Consider the following 24,698-nt stretch of genomic DNA (forward strand, 5'->3'; position numbering starts at 1 on the left):
GGATGGGGGAACTAGAATTCTCACACACTGCTAGTAGAAGCACAGACTGACACAACTACTTTGGAAACTCTTTGGCAGTAGCTGTTAAAGATGATCATATAAATAAATATCCTGTTGTCCAGCAGTTCCACTCCTAGGTATAAACCCAATAAAACTGTGTACATATGCTCATCAAAAGGCATGAACTAGAATGTTCATAGCCAAACTCGAAACAACCCAATATCTATAAGCAAGAGAATAGATAAATAATTTATGGTATGTCTATTTAATGGAATAATATAATGCAATGAAAAAGAACAGACTCTTGCTAAATACCACAACATGGATGAATCTCACAGACACAGTATTGAGCCAAATAACTATACACAAAAGTTTATATCCTGTATTATTTCCTCAGATAAAGTTCAGAAACAGGTCAAAGGAATCAAAGGGTGGGAGTACAAGTCAGGACAGTGGTTATCTTTGGGCAAGGACAGTGGCTGGCAGAGTAAATAATGGAGGCTTCTGGAATGCTGGCAATGCTCTCCTGTTCATTAGGTGGTAGTTGTATGGATGGATGAACTTTGTAAAAATGTATCAAGCTCTGTGCTTTTTACTAATGGACTTTTCTGTTTGTGTATTATATTTCCTTTAAACACTTTGCCAAGAAAATAAAGGCTGTGTTAGAGGATGCCGTCTAGTTTGGGATGGCTTTCTTTTTTGGAAAAATGCCCAACTGTGAAGCTCTGACATACTAGTGACTGACAGTTGTGACAATTAACAATTCTCCTGGAATCTACTGGCCAAACAGAGCTTTATGAGTAAACAGATTTCACAAAAGGCATTAGGTGGCCATTGAGTTGTTTTCTACTTGCACATGTTTAGGATGGTATTAGTAGCAATAGTAATTACATCTAGTTATGTTGTTTCTGGAATTTCTCCTCTTCATGCCTCAGACTTACTCCTGTCACTATCTTCAGTTCTTCTTTTGATGATGGCTGGCCATCTCTACTGTAATCTCTGATGGCAACTGCACATAAATTGCTGTGATGAAATGCATCAGAGCATTGTGTGGCTATTCATGGGTTCCTGAAACTTGATTTGACTAGGTCCATTGATTTATATATGGAAATTGATGAGATTGGTGAATATTTGGATGGCATTTTACCTAGGGCCTTGGTATCATGTGCGTGACAACCTTGTGAGGTAGGTTATTTCTTCCATTTGATAGACAAGGAAATGTATGACTTCGTCAATGTAGCACAGCTAGTAAGTGGTAGGTCAGGATCTAATATCCAGATCTCCTCTTCTCACCCTGATTCCATGTTCTCCTCACTTGACTGCACTGCTTCTTCTGGATTAGGAAGGTTTTAGGAGGTCTTGTTAATTTACAAAAGTTGAAATTATTAGGTAATTCTACCAGCTCCCAAACTTTTCCTACAAATATTAGTATTTAGTAACTTGCATATCAATCCATAGCATATTGGTAAGCAATAAATTGTCAAATCCTTTTCTTCTGGACTTTGAGATGTTTGAACTCAGATTAGGAAAGGCAGAGGGGTTTGGTTAGTATAGGTAATTCCAGAACAATAGACAGATTTCCTGTCACTAGAATTTTGGATTTTGTAAGTAAGTTAGGTTACCAGTTGTGGAAACCTAAACGTTGTCCTGCCTTTTGGATCTAGTAGTTTTACATGATAAGAAGTAAAAATGCAGGAGTGAGGCTCGATGATCAGATTCCTCAGAGCAGGAACCCTGAGAGCAGACACCCAAGGAATGGACAGCTAGTCCTCATATGCTGTGATAATACTTGATGGCCTGGGGACAGTGGAGGGAGAGGTCCTCTCGGAGCACTTATCTTCCCCAGCCCTGAGTCCCTCCTCTGGTTTCTCCATCCAGTTACCTTGTCGTTATACCCACTTCCCCATTCTGTGCTCTGATAGGGAGGTGTGCCCACAGGCGTTGCTCTCATCCTCACCGGAGGCAGTTGGTGCACTTGATGAAATATCAAAAGCTCTTTTACTCCTATGGTTATTTCAAGAAGTAAATAATAATTGATTGCTAACTCTATACATACAGGGCACAGCACTAGGTACTGTGTGATATACAAAAATAGATGGAGACTTCCCTGGTGGTCCAGTGGTTAAGAATCCACCTGCCAATGCAGGGGACACAGGTTCGAACCCTGGTCCGGGAAGATCCCACGTGCCATGGAGCAACTAAGCCCGTGTGCCACAACTACTGAAGCCCATGAGCCTAGAGCCTAGGACCAGGCTTTGCTTTCAAGAAACTTAAATTTTAACATAAGTATATGAAAAATATATCTGTCATAAATCCTACCTTATTTATCGAAGTTCTCATGTAATTTTTTCACACCTGAATTACTGCTGTTGACAAGGATAGTGATGGCTCTTGCATTTTGTTTCCTCTAAGTACTTGACTGATTAAGAAAATTAAGTACCAAAAGTTAGTTAGTATAAGCAAAATGGAAAGCTTCCGAGTTACATAAACAGCAGTCATAATAAAGGTAGGTACCAAAGCCCATGTGCTTTACCCATACACCCTTAGTCAAAGCCTATTTATTCTAGAAAAATTTGTCTATCTGATTTTCTGGTTCACATTATTTTAAGAAGCAGAAAATTAGCAGTTGCAGAAACTGAGAACAGTAAGAATCTACTGCTATTTTTTACTCAAAGTTTGAAATTTAATAGCTGCTAATCTCCATAAGAAAAACTTTATAAAATCATAAAGTGACATGCTGGTTTGGAAACATTTAAATGGAGTGAAAACTGCTTTGCCTGCCTTGATAGCCTTTAAGGACATGGCTTTATTGCTAAACCGAAAGGTCGATATTAATAGTGATGCAACATTAATTTGTAATGAGTCATTAATTTGTAATGTGTCATTATGGAGTTACATTAAGACCTGTGGAGTCTTCTCCAATGGACAGAAATGTATGAATATATTTTTTAAAAAGCATCAGAGATGGGAGTCTAAGAAATTATATAAATTATATAAAGTATATGGTTGTATGGAAATTTTGTTTTATTAAATATTATTTTGAAATAAGTAAACCACCTGTTAGGAATTAGGATTTTGAGAAACTTTTCCTGAAAAATGAAAGTGAATAGTGAAGGATTATTATGGATGTAATTTGAAAGATGTTTACCATTATATAATACTTCAACATTTTTCCTAGATAAATTTCACAGGACAGAGTTATTATCTTGACTAATTTCATTTGCCCAAACAGATTTGAGATGATTTCTAAGATTTCTATTTTCCGTAAATTTCTTGTTTTCATTCCCTTAAAAAAATGGAAACCTTATATTTGTAGAAATGAAGACTAAGAAATTCTTTGTCAATGCATTGAAACAAACAGGTGAAAACATAAATGTAGTTTGTTTATGATGAAAACCTTGAGAGTCCTCTCATGTAGTTTACTTAGAAATGTGTATAAGTTCAGTGTAGGAACAGTTCTTTTATGTTAATATTCCCAACATATAATTGGACCCGATTACCATCCCATGTTTTGCACTTTCATGTTTATTTTTATTCATTCCTCTATAGAAATACTCATATCCTAGTTAGTTGCTCCATTCCAGTACCTCTATTATTGGCCCCTCATTGTGAACTTGGAGACATCTATTTGGCTGTGTGTATTTTCTTAATAAAGAATATATTTATTGGGCTTCCCTGGTGGCGCAGTGGTTGAGAGTCCGCCTGCCGATGCAGGGGACACAGGTTCGTGCCCCAGTCTGGGAAGATCCCACATGCTGCAGAGCGGCTAGGCCCGTGAGCCATGGCTGCTGAGCCTGCGCATCCGGAGCCTGTGCTCCGCAACGGGAGAGGCCACAACAGTGAGAGGCCCGCGTACCACACACACACACAAAAAAAAAATATATATATATATATATTTATTTCTCAATATTTTCTCAGCAAACTTACATTCATTATACTATCACTTATGAAGAGGGGACTCGAGCAATATGCTTTTCATAGATGTGATCTCATTTAACCTTTGCAACAGTGATGAGCTTGAGAGAAATTAAGTGACTTCTTGAGGTCACAGGGCAAGTCACTGGCAGAGTCGGGGCTGAATCCTGGTCTTTCTAACTCTTGCCTCTGGCTCTAGGACCTCTACTGCCTCCCTCAGGCATTGGGCTTAGTGGGGGCCAGAAGCTGACTAGCCACTGAGTATATGCAGGGCCTCATGTGTCTCAAGGTCTAGTTTTGTTGAAATGGTTGGGAGATAGGCAAACAAGCAATTCTATGGTCATGGGTTGTCCAAAGCACTGTGGGAGCACAAAGGAATGAAGGACCAACTCAGGAAAAGTCAGGAAAGGCTTCGCCAGAGGGCCGACATTTGAACTTGCAGATTGAGTAGGGGAGTACCAAGCAGAGACAGGAGGGGTGGCCATTTCAGGTATTGGGAAGAGGAGGCCCTAAGGCCCTGATGTGGCAGGGGTGTATAGTTCAGTGCAGCTGTGGATCATGGGGGAAGAAGGCAAGAGGTAATGCCAGCTAGAAAGGCCATGCTGATGAGACCGCTGTACCATTCCTGGTGAGGTGGTATTGGGTGGGCAGTGGGGTCGGTTCATCTGGGACGTTGCTACTTCCTTCTTCCACTAAGTCTCAGCTCTGACAAACACCTTCCAGTTTAATGATTTATCTTCTTCCCTCCAAAGTAGAACTCATTTTGATTCATCTCTGGATCGGAGAGCCCATGTGTGCTCTGAAACTTTGAGTTCTAGAGCTTTGCAAGGATTGTGCAGCCTTCTCTAATGAAGAGAGAAATGTGCATGTTATGTCTACAGAAACGGATTTTGTCCATCCTAGTCTTTGCTGAGAGGCTCATTTGCAAGCTCCTAAAGCTGATTTGAAAACGTTTGGCTCTTCTTTGCCCTGTAGTCTCTCTACCTGTGCCAAGCATATTCAACCATTGGACCTCGTGCTGGGACTCTCAAGTCTATAGCACAATCTTGGGCTCCATGTTATCAGTGATCCTGCTGCCTGTCAGGGCGCTGTATAGCAGCAGCTTCTGCCATTTATGGAAGCGACGGCTCCCCAGTCCAGGCGTTCCCAGACTCCAGGGCGCCACTGTGAGTGACGCAGCCAGTGGGCTCTGAGCCAGACTGCTTGGGTTCAAGTCCTGGTTCTGCCACTTACTAGCTGTGTGGCTTTGGGCACAGTTCCTGCCCTCTCTGTGCCTCAGTTTTCTCCTTCATAAAATGGCAGTTACAGTACCTTCTTCACAGGGTTGTTGCGAGGATTAAGTAAATTACTGTGTAAATTTCTCACTTACGTATTAATATGAACGCTTTCTAAGGCACCGGTCAGAACCCAGTGAAAGTTCACTGTTATTGTCATTACCATCACTGTCCCAATCCTTCCAAAGCACACAAAACCTCCTTCCCTTTCCCACTGAGGCAGTCTAGCTCCGTTTCCCAGAGACCCCGATGGCAGATTTTCTTTTCGGGAATTCCTTGAAGCAAAAGGCAGCTGTTAATCCTTTCCCGGGGAACCAAAGATCCAGTTATTCTTTTACGAGTGGGAGCAGAAAAGGAGAAAAATATTCTTAGAGTGCCCCCCGCCCCAAGTTTCCTGTGAGAGCACAGAAATTAGTCTCTCAGAAGATTATTGCCACATGCACTTAAACGTGATACACAGTCTGACCTGTACGATAGCAGTGGAAAACTCTAATCACTTACCTAAACCTGCCAAAGACTAATTTTTAGAAGCCTCAGAGATGGGTGTCCATATTAAAAGAAACCAGGTCCTTTCAGTAGAACCTAGGCAAAAAGTGTGTATTGATTAACTCAATTAAAGGAAGATTATAACTTTGTGCACTGCACTCGGTGTGTTATCTGACTGTATAGTTCCCAGGGATCTTGAAAGCATGTGTGCTAATGGCCTTCTCGTTCAAAGCAGCATGAATTGGAGCTTATTTCATCAATTAGGTAACCAGATAATTGCCAAGAACACAGAAGGTAAAAAACAAGAATTTCCTTTTATAAGTAGATTAAAGTACTTTAAACTCTATTTAGTAAAAGAATTTGGTTCAAAGGGATCCTTTCTATTTCTCAAATATTAAGGGTTAAAGTTCTTTAGCTTTTATTTATTCTTCTAACCTCACTTCCTAGCTTGGGCTGGGGTCATAGAACCCTGAAGATTTGACTGGGCCATTTGTTTGGGACACTTCCAATGACAGTATCTTTAGGTCATTTCTCTTGGACCAGGTTCCACAGAGAAAGATTCTCTGATCTGCTGTCTGAAGGCCTCACTGCCAGCATCCAGAGAACCAAATGGGAAGAGGATGGAAGAGGGCTGGGGATTCTTGGCATCTGATATACATAAATTCACTTACTTCCCCTGTTTTTTTCCATCTTTAATTGTCATCCTGTCTCTGAGTCCAGAGACCTTCTGTTTTACTCTTTTCAAGGAATAAACCTTCAGATTTTTATCAGAGTGAAGGATAGACAATTACCCAGTGGGGGGCGAGGGGAAATCTGTGGATCTGACTACTTTCTTAAATAGACTTTCAACTAACCCTTATATTAGTCACTCCTTCTATTTTGCCCTCATGACCAGATGAACCTGGGGCTGTCGGGAAGTTGCAGTAGAGAGTGGATTGTTTCTCACCTTTTCCTACTACTGACATAAGATTCCACTTTCTTGAGCCTGTTAGAAGCATTTACCTCTCTGATCTGCTTTCCAGCTTCTAATATTGCATTGCTTTTGTCTTCTCCTTCCTATTTTCTTTATCCTTATAGGCTTGTGTCTTGGACAAAAATAATCTCCTTACTGTCATTTCATTGAGATTTTGGGAGGGAGAGAGAATAGATGTGTATGTTCAATCTGCTTTCTTTACCCAGAAGTAAATTCTCCCCTAAGTACATCTTTCTCATCCCTGTTCCTATGCCTCTACTCGTAAGGCTCTGCCCTGCTTCTCCTCTCGGGCAACTGGAGGAAGATGGAACACCCAGACCCCTTCTTTCCTACCTCCCCAGACTGTTAAGATCTGCCTTTTCTACCTACCTTCCCTGGAGGCCCAGCTCAGATGCTAACTTGTCTGTAAAACCTTTCCAGAGCATCTCAGGTTGTGATGAACAGCACTCATGTATCCCTCTTATGAGTCGCTCAGTCTCTGTGTGTATACATCTTTTACATCCTCCTCAAGAAGCTTAAAACTAAATTGTAGTCTGTTTCCTGCCAGGGCCTTGCCTGAGAATTTATGATTAAGTTGCCATGTGGTATAATGGAAAGGGCCTGGGCTTGGGAATAGGACCAGTCTGAGGGCAGCTCTGGGCCCCACCCTTTGCTATCTTGGGCAAAGGAACTTCACCTTTCTGAAGCTCCCTGTCTTTTCTGTGATATGAGGTCTGTGAAGCCTCAATGAGATGAAGCATGTCGCCCTGCTTAGCATAATCCCTGGCCTACAGGAGGTATTTATTAAAGGTTAGTCTCCCCCACTCCCTTTCTATGTGCGTATCTCCTTAGCATAGTGTCTTCCTTATGGTAGATACTCAACAATATTCACTAAATGATTGTTTTGGAAAAAGAAGTTGATAAAGTTTCTTCATTAAACACAGTTATTCTATTTTTCTGTATCCAAGCTGTACCACATCAACTATAGCAGGAAGGTAGGATCTCTTCTCTAAACTAGAATTTTTTAGCAGGAAATCCTTATCGCTTGAGTAAGGGGATGCTGGGGGAGGAAAAGCACAGTATTCAATAAAACCGAAAGGGCCTTAATCTCAATATTGGCTTTACCAAAGCCAACCTGGGGCTTACAGCTGTGCTTCCTCTTAGCAATTATGAAAGTGAGAACTGTGTTAACTAACTTCCAGTTCAATCCGCAGTTTGCCACTCGGGATCTGGAAGCTCGCTGATTTTTTGACCTAAGCTGCTCTGCTATGTAGGGTTGCCAGTTATAATTATATGTTCAGGTGTCAGTTAGCAAAACAGCCCATTATTTGGCAGTTTGGAGTAATGAGATGGATCTTACACTAATCTCCCAATTTGACAAGCATTTGATAAGTACTTTATACATAAAATTCTATGTCATACTACACCTAGTAAGGTTATATGAAGAGCTGGAGGTCAACATCTTAAATGTGCATTCTTTTGTAAGCTCATGAATTTTCAAATATTACTAGAATCTTGAGTAACAAAGAAAAAAGCAGACGGTTTTCACACACACACAAGCATCGCTTTGTATTCAAGTGACAAGAATTTCAAAGACAGTCACCTCATGGAACAGATAGGATGGAAATTCATTTAGAGAAAAAAAAAATTACTGAATATGACTGTACTGCACTGTGCTTGACTATGGGGAAACCTTGGTCAGTGAAACAGACTGGCTTTCTCCAAAGATTGCTAGTTCCCTGTGATATTTGACTTTTTCTTCTCTCTGTATCCTAGCTTTACATTTTTCTCAGTGCCATATCTAGATTCTAATACTAAAATAGGATTCGTGATGTTCCTGAATCTTCTTTTTATACAGTTTAGCATTATTGCTTACCTAAGGCCTATCATTTCATGAATGTCCTAGTCTACTCCTCCTTTACGTCTTGTTTCCCGCAAATAACGCGTCTACGTAGAACAGAGAATGAAGATGCAGGACCTCACTTAGAGAGTGTGAGGCTGGGTGGCTGGTTTCCACCATGGTCTTTTGTTTGCTACTCATGACCTATGACATGTTAGAGAACGTAGGCTCGGGCCTTCTCTGAACTTACCTTCTCAAACTCCCTTGTTCACACTGGCCCCTGTCTCCTTGCATCAGATGAGAGTGGCTATTTGGTTTTTCAAAAGCTCTTTCATTTTGTTTGTTTCCCTCTTCCTGCATTTATTTCCTGGTGTGGCAAATCTGGGACATTGTGAAGGTCAAGCCTCCAGATGACGATCCACCCACTTATTTGAGAATGGATGTGTTTGGGTGGTCACGCTCAGTGGTGGGCAGGACCTAGCTCCCGTAGGCTCCAGAGAGTTGGCTGTTAAATTTTCAGAAATCTTGTAAGCCAGTTAGTAAACACAGCCATTGTTAAAAAGTAAATTCTAGGACTTCCCTGGTGGCGCAGTGGTTGAGAGTCCGCCTGCCGATGCAGGGGACATGGGTTTGTGCCCCGGTCCGGGAGGATCCCACATGCCGTGGAGCGGCTGGGCCCGTGAGCCATGGCCGCTGAGCCTGCGCATCCGGAGCCTGTGCTCCGCAATGGGAGAGGCCACAACAGTGAGAGGCCCGCGTACCACAAAAAAAAAAAAGGTAAATTCTATAATATTAAAAACACAGGTAATAACTACTCAAACTCAACACTTCTTGATTATTTTACATTTTACTAGTATCTCTGTTATTAGTTTTTTGCTCCTATCATAGGTGATGGCAGCAACACTATATTACCAGGGGTGTTACTGTGCATCTCTTCCCACCTCTGAGTTCAGTGACATCACACTGGCAATTTGAAATCGGCCGTGGTGGGAGTGTTTACAAATGGAAACCAGCAAATATTACAAATTGGGACTCCCTCAGCTCCCTGAAGAGCAGGTTGCTAACCATTTACCAGCACATGACCAGTCAGGCTGTTCTAGTCTACTGCTGCCAGCGTTCCAGTCACTGATGATCTTGAGCCACTTCAGTTACCATTTATCTTCAAGACGGCAACACCCTTCCACTAGCATGGTCATGCCTGCCATACGTGTCTCTGCTCCAGAGTCCTGTGTGAACATCAAGCCCAGATTTTTACAATGACTCCAGAGCTACTTTTAAGCTGCCCTTCCCTGCATCCTTCTCATTCCCAATGAATCATTTGTTGATGTCTCTCGTTCTCCCTCTGTTTTCCAGCTCCCTTCCCCTTCTCCTTCTCCTTATTCTTCTTAAGAACAAGGGCTCCGATGCCAGACTGACTGGCCTCGGGTCTGGCTCCACCATTCACTAGTTGTGTTGCCCTGGGCTTTATGCCTCAGTTTCATCATCTGTCAAGTGGAGATCATAGTACTATCTGCCTCATAGAGTTACTACGGTGATTAAATGAGTTAATAATTTTAAAAGCACCTAGAAGAATGCCTGGCATATCATAAGAAATATATGCATATTTATTTAAGAGAATAAACAGTTCCAGTTGCTATCCAGCCCTTACCCACAGGCTTATTGTGTGGTAGAAAGTTTAAGACAGAAAGGAGAATAGCAAAGGAACACAGGAGAATAAAAGAAGAGGAAGAATGGCCTGGGGTTATAACACAGGATTAGTAGCTCCAGGGAACCGGGAAAAGCGTTAATGAAATAACCTGGAGAAAAGGTGGCGATCAGGAAGGGAGACAAATAAATAGGAAGAAAAACAGTTACATTTCACAATAGTCTGCAAAGATTAAAGTGTATAAATATAAACGTTTTCTATTTTATTTTAGATATACAAACCAAGAAAATTAAGGGATACTTTATAATGCATAGAAATTTCCCATTTTAATTTAAGCAGTGAAACCAATTTTGCCCCTCATTCTCGGTAGACATTTGGTTGTCACATACTGAAGGTACTTAGGCTAAATCAAATTTGTATTGAACAAGAGCCATGGAGACCGAGTGAGAGATACATGTCCATGTCTATGAAAAACGCAAGCCTAGGAGCCCCGTACTCATTTGTCTGACCATCTGGAAATCTCTAGTGATCTAAGCATTTAATTTTACCCTCATTTTTAGAACAAAAGGGAAACAATAAAAGAAGAAAATGGGCAGCAGGGACATTCCACTTTTCATTAAAAAAAAATCTTAGTGATAAAAGGAGCAGAGAGTTTAAAAGAAAAAAATGAGAAACCATTAAAATGATTTGAATGCTCTGTCTATATTTTGCGGTAGGGTCTATTGTTTTCAGTTACATGGGAACAGTGGTAATTTTGTGAACCGTTAGAGTTTTCTTTCCAAATTATATCTGTATGTTCTTCAAGTGCCTCCTAAGTTACCCACAGTAAGAGGCTGTTGAACGATTTTATTATTGCATTTAGTACTTTTGAATTTTGTATTCATTTCATATTGTAAGAAATTTTATACCTACAACCCAAAGATAAAACCGTGACAGCTGAATCTTTGTGTGCTTAATTCCTCCTACTTTTTAAAACACGTGAGTCTGTCTCTGTTCTCCTCCTTCGTCTCATAAGAGACTCCAGAATGAATACAAAACCCTGGTTTGGTGGATTGATGACTGCCCACCCCCCCAGCCCAAAGCTGAAAACGGTCACAGCAGTTGAACCATGTCCCTTAGCATCTATGGCTCATCAGACATAGTGACCTGTAAAACATGTACTCTGTTAATGATACCTAACACCTCCCTCCTAGAGCTGTGGTCCCCAAAGCCCAATCCACTAACCTGGGTCAGCCAGTCCAAAGTGGCATCCACAGATAATGGGTAAAGCAAGGTCAATGTAGTGGGGGTGGTAATGGGGAGATGGGATGTAGGTGAGTGTGTGAGCGAGAGAGAAAGAGAGAGAAGATCTTTAAGTTTACTTTTGGGGGAAGAACCATCCTTTTTTTCTGATATTATTTTCCTCCCAGTTTTTGGTGTTAAAATACTCATACTTTTATCATACTTCTGTAAAAACAGTGATAGTGTAGGTGATCTGTTTTGGTTTTGTTTTAAGCATCATAACTTAGCACCATAAAAAGTTGGATCTGTGTTGATCCATTTATGTTTCCTGGCTGCTGAAATCCTAAAGTCTAGAAATTATTGTACACATAAGTGTTGGCTGTATCTTTCCCAGTGGCGTGGGCGTTTCCTGTGTGAAGAAATTCTCTTAGAAGGAAATACATCAAAGCTCCGATATTCTGATTTTTAACCACTAACTGTTTTTTGGACTCAGGAGAAAAGCTGCTTCCCTGGGCAGTGTGGGTGGTTCTATTACTATTCCTTTCATGCAAACTTTGGCAGGATGCCATTGAGTTCATCAGATGCATTTTGGTCATTTCTAATCTCGTATAGGCACAAATAATGTGCTTTGATAACTAAAATCTAGGATCAGTGTGAATGACTCATCTCCTAAACTTGGGAAAATGAGATAAAGCTCAACTTGACTTTATGGTGGGCAGGCTGGAGATGCCACCATGGGTCATGAAGACTATCACACACCCCTTGCAAGTGAAGAAAAGAGAGTAACTTGTTCAGTATCCCCAAAGGCAGTCAGTGTTACAACTATGTTTGCAGCCCAGGTCTCCTGATGGACGGTGATGTGATTTTTGCCCAGCGGTGGATACTGTTTTGCTCAGCGTGCAGAGGTCACGTAGAACAGTTAACTTTATCGAATGAGCTGGAATGCTGGTTTTACAACAGCCAGTTTTGTTAAAAACAAGATCTTTTTGAAATTCATGAGCTCTTCTCAAAGAGTCCCTCCCGGTATAAGCCATAACCGAGTTGGATCTCTACCCTTGAACAAATTTCCGCTTGCACGCTTGCATGCTTCCTCACATACTCTCTCCCCCCAAATAATTCCATATGTTCTCTTCCTGGAAGCCAAGCACCCTCCTCATTCTCCTCCTCAGAGGGCTCCGGCTCTCACTTCTGAGATGCCTGAGTAACTGAGGCTGAAATGAATTGAAGGCAAGCTTGTCAGCATAACTGATGATTATATGGTGTGAGCCACCAAAGACAGGTGAGCCTGCACAGAGTGGAACAAATGTGTGTGTAGCCTGTATCTCCCACTGGGTTCAGCCGGACTTCCTCCTCTGTCATGTTGATTTATATATTTGCAGGTCTTCCCTAATGAATTGTGCCCCATTGTGGGTCCTTGGAACCTCCTGCTGGAGAGACCTTGCCTTTGCTAGGGAAAAGAATTGTAGAGGTTCTGCTCTGTGAATTTCCAGGTTTGTTTGTCTGTTGGCACTAAATGGAGTGACTGGGGACAGGTGATCTTTAAAAGGACAAAATAATCATATAATAGGCTTGAATAATACCGCTACGTCAAGAAAGGGGTTTCTGTGAATGCCGGTGCTTTGCAACTTGATAGAAAGTAGTCCGAGTTGAATGAGAACTTGAGAAATATAAACAAATACAGGCATTTAAGACCACCTTTGGTGGCAGCTTGGTGTTCTCGAGTTCTTTAAAAACCTCTTTCGAACTGTTATACTTGTTGCTTGAAATTGCTTTAAATGTTAGACTTGCTAAAAAATAGGGATAATGACTGCTCTACTTTCTCACAATCTGTTGGGATATTGATTGAGATATTTATGAAGTACTCTGAGTTCTCAGGAAGAAGGGTGTTAGAAAATGCACTGGTGATGATGTTGGCAGGGCATGGAAAATTTTGCGAAAATATAATTTCAGAAAGATAAGTTTGAGACAGTTTGAATTATTAGCCTGAGCCTGTCTGGCAGTCTTATGTCCTTATGTCCAAACCTTTTGTCTTAGGTATCAGTTCTGGGTGGTTTAAGAGGGCAGGGTATCAGGAAAGTGTGAAGAGATTAGAGCCCTTGCTGGCTTAAAACTGTCACTGAAGAGTCTCTTGGCTGCTGGCATTGGAGTGACCTGTGCCTCCAGATGGCTGGTCATCCCGGAGAGCCTAGGACCAGGAGGGTCCAGTCTTTACTTCCTGCCCTAACTCCATCCCATCCACTTGCTGAGCTCCTTCACAGCTTCCTGTAAACCTGGTTCTGGTCTCACCAGTCTCAACGCTGAAACTGTCATCTGAAGGTCACAGTAACCTTCCAGAATCAGTCCTCATTCACCTTGACTGTGCTGCACCGGGCACTGTGGAATGCCTGGAAAAATTAACTCATCACTTAGCACTTCTGTGTTTTTTCTGGAAGCAACTAAAAATTCAGGCTGCCTGAGTTCAAATCCTGGCTGGAGCTACAGCTTTCTAGTTGTGTGACCTTGAACAACTCTTTGATTTCTTAGTATTTGGGTTTCCCCAACTATCAAATAGGAATAGTAGTAGCCATCTTATAGATAGTAAATACATATTATATAAATAAAATGTATTAGGGAGTTAAATGAGGTAATGCATAGTAGGTGTTCAGTAAATGTTGGATAGATTGACAGATGGATGATGGGTAGGTAGCTCATTCTAATGTTCACATTTATATTATAATATACATGCTATTTATATTTGCTGGTATATCCAAAATAAGACAGGAAACCAGGGTACAGTATTTGAGTATTTTACCTTTGTTAATCAAATCAAGAAGGGGCTAGAATTTGATTATCTTTGAATGTATGTTTTCTATAAGCTTATCTATATTTGTTCTTTTTCGTGCCTTTTTACTTTTATGTGGCTTCCTGTTATTAGTTTTTTCTTTGAGTAAATTACCTTAAAAAAAAAAACTTGTATTGGTTGGGTTAAGGAAAAGAAAGTTTGGGTTTTTTTTTTTTAATGTGTATCGACTGTAGAGCATGGAATAATATTGGGTCCTTTGAACAGAAAGAGAATGTTTCAGAATATACAACTGGGAAATAAAATTCCTGGGGAGACTATGACCTGGAGTAAGTCTTCCATTGGAGGTTCTTATTTCTCCATCGGAGGATTTGTGAGTGGTTGGTTTATTTCTTAAAAGTCAGAAGCCCTTACACTACCTCTCTTACTTGAAGCTCTTCTCCCTTAGCTTTTCTAGTACTTGTTTCTAGTACCTCCGTCAACCCCCATGTGCCAGCCAGGTCCATCTTCACCTGACACCATTTTTACCGGGAGAAGGCACAGTATGGGGTAGTAAAGAGAACATTGAAATGGGAATCAGAAGACCTGAATTCTTCTTTTTTCCTTTCAAATCTCATTGCTTTTTTTTTTCTTGCTGTTTTAAGATTTTTCTATTTATCCTTGGTTTTTAGCGATTTGATTATAATGTGTCTCACTGTAGTTTTTGTCATCTTCTATTTGAGATCTGTTGAGCTCCTTGGATCTGTGGGCTTATAGTTGTCATCAGATTTGGGACTTTTTCTGCCATCATTTTTTTCTGCCCCCCCCCACCTGCTTTGGGAACATCAGTTGCACTTATACTAGGTTGCTTGATGTTGTCCCACAGTTCACTGACTCTCTATTCCATCATTTTCATCTTTCTTTCCTCTGTGTTTTATGTTGGATAGTTCCTATTTCCATGTCTTCCATTTCTCTTCTTGTCATGTTCATGTTTTCCTCTGTGTTCTTGAACATAGGAGCATATTAGTAATGGTTATTTTATCCTCCTTGTCTACTAATTCTATTCTCTGTGTTCTTTCTGGGTCTGTTTCTCTTATTTGGGTGCTGGACATGTAATTTGGGTACAGCATTGGATGCTGGATTCTGTTGTAGTCTTTTAAATATTGCTGAGCTTTGTTTCGGACACATTTTAGTGACTTAGAATTATGGCATTTATTTCAAGGTTTCCTTCTAGGATTTGTTAGACATGTCAACATGTCCAGGACAATCTTTAGTCCAAGGTTAACTTGGCCTCACTATGGTGCCAGTACCTTTCTGAGGACTCCAGCAGATCTATTGGGCGTCCCACTCTAGCTGGTGGGAACATGAACCATTCCTGCCCCTGTGTGAACTCTGGGAATTCCACCTGCTCTTTCCAGGTAGTACTTTCACCAGCCTTGCGCATTTCAGCTACACAGGCACAGATCAGAACTCAGCCAAAGATTTGAGGGGACTCTTGATGATCTACAGAGATCTCTGTCCCTCCCTGGATCTCTCTCCTTCTCCCTCCTTCTCTCCTCCCTCCTTCCTCCTTCTCCCCTTTCTTTGTGCAGCTCCCTCCTCCCCACTATTTTACCTCATAAAACTCTAGCTACCTTAATGTTCCAAAACTCCAAGTTCTGTCTCAGCTCAGCAAGGCTTCCAGGCACTGTTTAAGTATCACCTTCCTGCATTATGGCCTGGAAACACCAGCTGGGGCATCCATAGGGCTCGCTTCATTTATTTTCCTTCTCCAGTGTCTGAAAACTATTGCTTCATATATCTCCTCTTGTGTAAACCAAGACCTCAAGCTATTTTATACCAAAATACTTTAGTATTACTTCTCTGCAGAACAAGAGCATTTCCTTATCAAAATAACATTATCACTGTTACCAATGTTAGCAGTAAGTTCTTAATATCATGTAATATCTAGTCCATTTTTAAATTTCCCAAATGTTGCAGAAATGTTCTTCACAACTGGTTTGTCCAAACTAGTGTTCCATCTAGGACCATAATTGTTATGTGGCTTAAGAGAATTTGACTGTGGATAGCAAGTTGCTTTCAGCTCTAGAATTAGGATTCTGAGCTCCACTACCTAATACACTGCGCTGCTTCTCTCCATCTGCAGGAAAAAGCTCTCAGCTTTGTCACTCAGGCCTTCCACAAGCTGGTTCCCCACTGTCCAGTCAACCCTTTCTCATCCTCCAACCACCCTTGACTTCTCTTTGCTATTTGTGATCAGCTCACTCCTCCTCCCCAGGCTTTGCCTACCTCTTTTCTCTAGCCTGAAATACCTTGTCCCTTCCTTTCCATGTATCCAAACCTGACCCCTCCTCCAGATCCCAGTTCAGGCTCCCCAACTCCTATTCTCCTCCATTGTCTTTTGCACTTTCATCTCTTGGAAAACCACTTGCTTCTTGTTCTGAATGATGTTATCCCAACTAGATTATCATCATCCCCTGGGAAAAGAGACCATGCTTTATACCAAGAACATTGCTTGGCAAGAAATGAAGTACTGTAGCTGCTAATTTTGTTGCTAATATACTTCTGTCTCCCTCCTAACATGTAGCACTATGTAGTTTGCAGGATAGTAACCTTAAAGTGCTTTTGAATTATGTGTGTGGTATGTGTGTGTATGGGGGGCGGAAGGGTGGAGTTGGAGATATTTCTTACAAGTGCTAATGCTCACCTATTCGTTGATTTATTTCTCCTCTCTGGGTTCCATTACATATCAAAGGGAACTGATAACCTGTCCATAGAGTTATATTGATTTGATGTATATAAGTCAACAAACATTCCTTTATTATTTAGTTTTAGCTTGGGAAGCAAAGATGCCCTTGGGATTTCGTAGTCTAATTAAGCACAACTGTTGTATACTTCTTTCCCCTTCCCTGCTATTTTGTTTTGTTCTGAATATGAAGTCACAACCTCCTAAATAAACCTCATAAAAAGCCAGCTGTACTTATAAGATATGTTAGGCACAGATTTTATTCAACCATAAATGATCCTCTACTCAAAATGTTAAAAGTAAATACTATTTGTAATTTACATCATATGTATTTTCCAAGTTTTCACTTGACAAATAAATTTTATGACCACTTTTGTGCATTGTAAAGGGATATAGTTTTTCTGATTGCCCAAAATTTGACCTCATATTTTCTTTGTTGAAGCCTACTTATAAATTCTACCTAACGCTTGAGGCTGCCAGAGCTCCGAATGTATTTCCCAGTTGGTTATATAAGTGTATTTGTCTTTTTCTGAATGGTAGAATGGAATCTTTTGAAATTATCTTCCTACACTTGGAGTGGATCATCTAGTGATTAGTGACATCAGATTGGATTAATTTGTTGTATTTTCTTGGTGGGGAAGGGATATTCGAAATATTTAGGTGTCATGTATGTATATGTTGTCAAAAGACTCTGAGGATCTAGCTTCGTACTGCTTCTCGGAGCCTACCCACCCTGTCTACACACACACATGCACACCCTTCATCCCCAGCCGTTAAGAACCACGTGCAATTCCCCAAATCCCACACCACTTCATGTTCATGCTGCTCCATCTACCAGAAGTGCTTCCCTCCCCAATCTTTGTCAATCGACAAGTTGCTATGTATCTTTCTGGACTCAGTTCAGTTGTAACTTCCTCTTTCTCAGGACCCCCTCCACCCCTTCGACCCCAGTTCAATTAACTCTTTCCTCCTCCGAGCTTCTATTGCTCAATATACAGATGCCCAAGGTAGCAGCACCTATGAGCCTTTATTGTCCTTGCTTGTGAACTCGTGTGTCTTCTGCTACTAATATCTAAGATGGCAGGAGGTCAGGAAACTTGTCTCATCTGGCTTTTGATCTCCTAAGTTAGCCTAGTATTTGGCATAGAGGAAATATTTGCTTAATAAATATGTATCTATTTAGTCAATTCGTTAAATTCCCAGCTCTTTCCCCATAAAACATCCAAGCCTTCTCAACAGTTCTCATCTATAGCAGTGGTCTATGGTAATATTGCCAACAATACTGCTACATGTTCACATTTTAAAAATATACCCTAAGTGAAAACCATTATAATAGAAGACTTACACACTCACAGATGGTAGTCTCAGACAAATTTTTGAAGGGGTGCCTATTCATTTGTGTGATGGTTGGACATAAATTGTTTAAAATTGAGATTTAACATGTGTGCATGTAACCACCGACCAGATGTCCCTCCCAGTCAGTATCCCCCCCTCCTCCCTTGCAGTGGGTATTAATCTGGGTTCTCAAGTGAAACAGAACCATCTCTGGGGGAGATGCCTAGATAGATAGATATGTTCTAGGTGTTTCTAACAGGAGGACCTAATGAAGGTTAGGGAGAGTCTTCCCACACAAAGGAGTTTTTAGATGAGACCTGAAAGATAAGAAAAAGTACTCCAGGAAAGGAAGACAAGGGACAGGACTTTGCAGGCAAGCGCAAAACCCTGGAATGAGAATGAAGAACTGAGGCAATGCCACGTAGCCAGATGTTAGACAAGCAAGAGGAAAATGGCAGATAGTGAGGCTAGAGGGGTAGCTAGAAGCCATGCCATGAAGGGCCCTGTGGATTATATGAAGAATATGGGACCTAGTGCATTAAAGAGCTTTAAGTTGGTAGAGACATAATCAGGTAGAACTTTAAATTTTTTCTTTTGATGTTAAATTTACAAACTGTGAAGTGCACCAATCTCAAGTGCAAAAAAATTTTACACATGTTTTTACTCGTGCAATAGCTACCCACTCAAGGTATTTCCATCACCTGGAAGGTTCTCTCCTTCCCATTCAGGACCCACCGCCTCCAAGGGTAGCCACTGTTATGACTCCTATCACCAGAGATTACTTTTTGCCTGTTTTTGAACTACAGTAATGACAAAACCGTACAGTGTGCTGCTTTGTGTCTGAATACTTTCGCTCAGCATGCACGTCCATGTCACGTGTAGTAATAGTTCATCCTTTTTTCCTTGCTCTGCAGTATTCCGTTGTATGAATATACCACAGTTCGTTTGCCCATAAACTATTGATGGACATAAGGACCACTGTTATTACTTTTTTAAACTATTATAAGTAGAACTGCTATGAGGACTTGTGTTCATGTTTTTTTGATGGACATAAGCACTCATTTTTGTGGGAGACATAACTTTTTTTTTTTGAAGATTCATTTTTTCTTAAGGTTTTTTTTTTTTAATTTTTGGCTGCACTGGGTCTTCGTTGCTGCACGCGGTCTTTCTCTAGTTGCGTTGAGCGGGGGCTACTCTGTTGTGGTGTGCAGGCTTCTCATTGCGGTGGCTTCTCTTGTTGCAGAGCATGGGCTCTAGGCGTGCGGGCTTCAGTAGTTGTGGCACGTGGACTCAGTAGTTGTGGCTCGTGGGCTCTAAAGCTCAGGCTCAGTAGTTGTGGCGCACGGGCTTAGTTGCTATGCGGCATGTGGGATCTTCCCGGACCAGGGCTCGAACCTGTGTCCCCTGCATTGGCAGGCAAATTCTTAACCACTGGGTCACCAGGGAAGCCCAGACGTAACTTTTTAAAAGATTACTCAGCTTTTGAGGTGGAGGATGATTAGGAAGAGCATAGACGTGGCAGTTTCCTCAGTCACCAACTCCCTGGATGCATAGTCTTTTACCAGTTAGCTTATTAAAGGAGCAAACCCATTCAGAATATTTTAAACATCACGCAAATCAAAATATAGATAAAAAAACAGAGAGCAAAATTTCCTTTTGATTTCTGTCATTACTGTCATTGTTGTAGTTGTTATCATTTATGGCCAACCACAATTTAGAGCTGATGGTAATTGGAAGGACAATATGGAATGACAAGTTTTGGTGACTTGTAGTTGGATATGTCCCCATAAGCAGAAACATTGTTGTCATCGTCAGACATTTGTGAAGCCCTCTCCCTCCACAGTTGCTGGTGTATATGTATGGTGTAGTGGGGTGTGTCTCAAGTGACGAATGGATTTACTCTATGTTTTCTTTCAAATTCTTCCTAAAGTAGTTTTCCAGGACCCTAGGTTCTCTGCAGCGTCTCTGAACCATCCCTGATTCAAGGGCTAAAACAGCACACATACAGAGACTGCATTTTCCAAACTAAAGTTTTATGAGTTTGTACTTCCTAAATTGTGTGTGTATATATATTTATGGATTGCCATTATAGAAAATAATACAGTCAAGTGAAATTAGGAATGTTTTGGTAGCAAAGTCTAAGACTTTTAGTTGTAATAAATGTTCAGTCTTTAGAACCATGGGAATTAAGGTACAGTAATGTAGTAACAAAGAGGCCATGGTCTGATTCCACTTTACCAAATCAGGCTTTTGACCCACTATTTTACATTAAAATTATACTCTAAATCTGTCTTTTCACTGTGTTCTGAATGTGCATTAATTCATCTAATAAACATCTTTTGAGCGCCTTCAGTGTGCCAGATACCTTGCTACTAGGCAGTAGAGATATGAAGGTATAGTCACTGATCAAAAGGATTTTGTAGTGTGACAGAAGAGACTGTAAATAAAGAAGTGAACCAGTGGTTGCCGTACCCCATTAGGGCTTGGGCTAAATGGACAAGGTCTTCAGTGTCCAATCATCTTCATTCATTCATTTATTAAAATTTTTAAGTTCAGAACCAAAGAGCTGGTCCTTATATACTGTCCTCTTATTTTAGATTGCTGATACATCCCTGTAAGAAACTTTAGTTGTTTATTTTTCATAGCAGTGGGTTTTTTTTTTTTTTATTGCCTCAGCTATCCTGGGATTTTTTTTTTTTCCTTTTCTCATTTTTCATGTCATGCTCAGACTTATTACCTGGTAATAGGTTGCAAGAAATGAGAATTGAGTTATTTTTAAACAAATATCAATCATTTGTGATATGTTTAATAGAAATTATAATGAATAAAATCAGGGTTTTACTTATTATGAAGTCATTATAGTCAACATTGGTAATTCCCCAAATTAATAATGAGACAATAAATCATTTGTGATGCCAGAGGGATCAAATAAATAAAAACAGGATTGACCTTGTTAGAAATTTGATATTTTCAGTATTTATCTGTCAGAGCCACTGATTTGGAAATTGTTGTAAATTCTTGGAAAATGGAATCTTTTTTCCCCTGTAAAAAATATGCATCATTTGGCAAACTACAGTGTCATCTCCCTTGAAGAGAATGTAGTGATTGATGATCCAGAGTGCTACCGTGACAAGGTAAACCAACCAAATAGCTGGAACATTGTATATAATCATATAGCATCACATAGGCTAATCATTCCCTGCAGGTACTTCCTGTTTACCCCCAAAACCTTTATCTCCAGGGGATATTCCTCTGTGCCTACAATCTCCCCTTCCTCTCCGACTGTCATCAGCACAGTTCTCATCACCCAAAAACACGGGCATAAATACAGACCAAACTGAACTACCCAAAGAGACTTCCAAATGCAAAGATGCCTGTCTCTCGTATCCCTCACATATATGACATCCCTCACATTATTTATATGGGTTGACATTATTAGTCCTGTTTCTTTGATTAGTAGTATTGTCCTAAAGATCCTAAGAAATTATAAAACAAGCAAAGGAAGGGAAGGATGGGAAGGTTTTAGAAAATAAGAACACCCGTCTCACTTTTGAGAAGTTGATCATCTAAATCAGGAAGAACAAACACACCTAAGATGACCTGGAACAGTTACACAGTATTCCCCAAGTCTGCAAGCACCAAGACACCGACTGAGCGATGAGGGCCAGTAGAATAGAGGAGCCATCAAATTATGCTTGGTTACCAGAAGGCTAGATGGAGCCATCAGAAAGGAAGGGGCTACCCAAAACTGCCCGAGAGTTGATTATCAGTAGCCTAATTGGGAATAGAACCAGGCCCTTTCTCTCAATAATCTGAGCAATTTCCTTGTGCTCATCTTCCCTGCAGTGTTTGTCAGATTTCAAACGGCTTTTGTTAGGATGGCTGCACTCTACTCTCCCTTATTAATTGCTGTCCACGTGTTGCAGGATATCCTGTGTTCTTAATCAGGATGAGGATTTTTGATTCTTCTTAGCAGCATGGGGACATGTAGCTAAGCAGAATCAATTCCTGTCACTCACACACAAACACAGAGGAACAGGATTATGGATCAGGGTGAAGCTGCAGTGCTTTAATCTTAAAATCAATACAGAAAAGGAAGTTGAACTTGTGGGGATTCTATAGAGACTGTAATTTGGTTTCCTATGAAGTTGCCTTACACGGTGTAACTGCTCCTTCCTTTTCACCTTCTGATTATTTCACTTGGAGTGTGGGGAGAGGAGAAGGAAAGAAGAAACCTCTAGAACCAAATAGTCCTGAGTAAGCATATGCATATGTAAGCTCATAGCTCAGACTGATCCTCTGTTGTGTTGAGAAAAGCTGTACACGTTTATCCATTCTTTTTATTTTTAGAAGAAAAAAAAAAAGCTAACCCAAACCCTGTACCCCATAGTCTGTATTTAAGCATAATAAAATGCCTTTGATTATTTCAAAGGTTAGTGTCAGGCTGGAAAAAATTTTTTTAATGTTTACTTTTATGGCTAAGTCTACATAGCTTATGGAATTCTATATAAATAAATACATATTCATCAAACCAGTTATTGACCAAAGGATTCCAAGCTTCCAAGCATATGATTAATATTTACTCCAGTGTAATTGTGCTTCTTTCAAAAGAGGCATGAAGTAATGGTTTAAACAACTCTGTCTTTTCTTAACCAAAGATTTAGAATTTATTGACTATGCCTCTTTTCAGATATAACACCAATTTAATGCACAGTACTATCAGTGGCTAAGATGGGCTTATTTTACCCTTGGATATTCCTTTAATTCAGTTTAAAAACATGTCTGAGTCACTTTGGACACTGCTTCTACAGTGACAAAGACAACAGGAAATACTATGATCTCATGAGAAAAAGTTTGAGGCAGAAGGGTATAGTTAAAAGAGCAAAGTCTGGAGCCCTTGCTTTGTTTCTTTCTTTTTCTAAGCCTGTTTCCTCCTCTTTACACTGGGGATGATTAAGGGATTCAGCGGATAGGTAGGTGCGTTGAGAGGATTAAATGACATAAAGCATGTAGAGTGCCTAGCTCAGCTTCGCACTTGTAAGAATCTAATAAGTGTTCATGATTATCATGATTATTCTGTGAGTTTCAAGTGAGGTAACATATGCTGTATATGTGAAAACATTCTACAAGCTGTAAGGCGCAATACAAATGTTAGTTGTTATTCTTAATAGATTGATGGTTTTGAAACTTTAAAAAACAAATCCTAGAAGGCTTTTTCTTTATGCTGCCTGTCATGAGTCCCTAATCTCAAAGTATAACCCTGGGGGTGATAAATCAGGCTCCAACTGAATATGCATTTTCTTTCTTAAAAGCCGCAGAAATATCTTGTAGATGCCAAGAATTCCATGAAATCAATATGAAATTCCCTGTCCTGTGTCCTTCCATAAAAAACACTTTCTCAGGTCTTTGGAAGATCAGCACTATGTAAGATATTTATTTTGTTGTTGTTTTTCAGGAGTATTTTTAAATGTCACATCCTTCTAGGAAAGCTCAAGTGTCTTAAGTGATCACATCCTTTCAGTAGCCCTTCCTTGTCGTGAACATTACTTGAGTCAAAACACTCATGAGTTTCTGTGTCCTCTCTGTGTTCTTTTCCAGAGCACAATCATTGTAGAGAAGACAGTGCAAGACCTCATGAACCTGATGCATGACTTGAGTGCCTATTCGGATCAGTTCCTCAACATGGTGTGCGTGAAGCTACAGGAGTACAAGGACACCTGCACTGCAGCCTACAGGTAGAGCTTCTGTTGGAAACTAAGCAACATCAATTTAGAACTTGACCTTTGGAGTGGTGGCTGATACTGCCTTTATAGCCTAACTTTCCATCATTATAGAAAAGGACCATCCATGAGTTTGTCAAGAGGCCTGATGAGAACATGTACCAAAGAAATAGTCTCCTAGACACATGTATAGTCATACCAGCAGAGGGAATGGAAGGTACAAAGGGACAAAGCCACTTAGGACTGCCTTTGGGTGGCTTAGATGAAGTGTCAGCCTTGATTTTTATGAAAGTCTAGAATCATAAGATGTGTCTTCCTCAAGGAAATTCTGGATCTTGATTAGCCCCTCTTGTGATTCTAAAAGATCTTTAAAGTAAAGCAATTTTGAACTCTTAGTAACCCTTAATAATCTATAATATGATTCCTTTTTAGTCTGTCCAAACATATGCCTCCTGATGTTTGACCTATAGCCTTCCTACTGTCATGAAAGGATGGTTACCCTGTTTAGCATCAATGGAAATGAAAAATCATTGTTATGAACTTGAAAACATTTAGTTTTCCCTCTGATTTCTTTTCTCTGAGTTCACAAATCTCTTTGAGCTTATGGAAAAGATCATAGACTTCTTGTAAAAAGGTAATCATAAGAAGAAATTATGGTCTGGTTGACAAGACATGAAACAATTAGAGAAGAAAAGAATGTATAATAAAATACTAAATTTTATGTGATGTATAATTAAGGATAGATGGGTACAGTATAGTATATCATCAGGTACTACTTGTACAATACAGACTATAAGAGCAGAAGG

General features: G+C 40.3%; 1 protein-coding gene across 1 annotated transcript in view; it reads left to right on the forward strand.

The window, feature by feature from the left end:
• EXOC4 (exocyst complex component 4) overlaps window positions 1-24,698 on the forward strand; it is an 813,795-nt gene that overhangs the window by 622,513 nt on the left and 166,584 nt on the right. Inside the window, exon 12 of the mRNA XM_081244856.1 lies at window positions 23,771-23,907. Within this exon, the coding sequence (XP_081100982.1) occupies window positions 23,771-23,907 (137 nt within the window). The remainder of the gene's footprint in view (window positions 1-23,770; window positions 23,908-24,698) is intronic.

Source organism: Mesoplodon bidens (assembly GCF_964165515.1).
Source record: "Mesoplodon bidens genome assembly, chromosome: 9".
NCBI lineage: Eukaryota > Metazoa > Chordata > Mammalia > Artiodactyla > Ziphiidae > Mesoplodon > Mesoplodon bidens.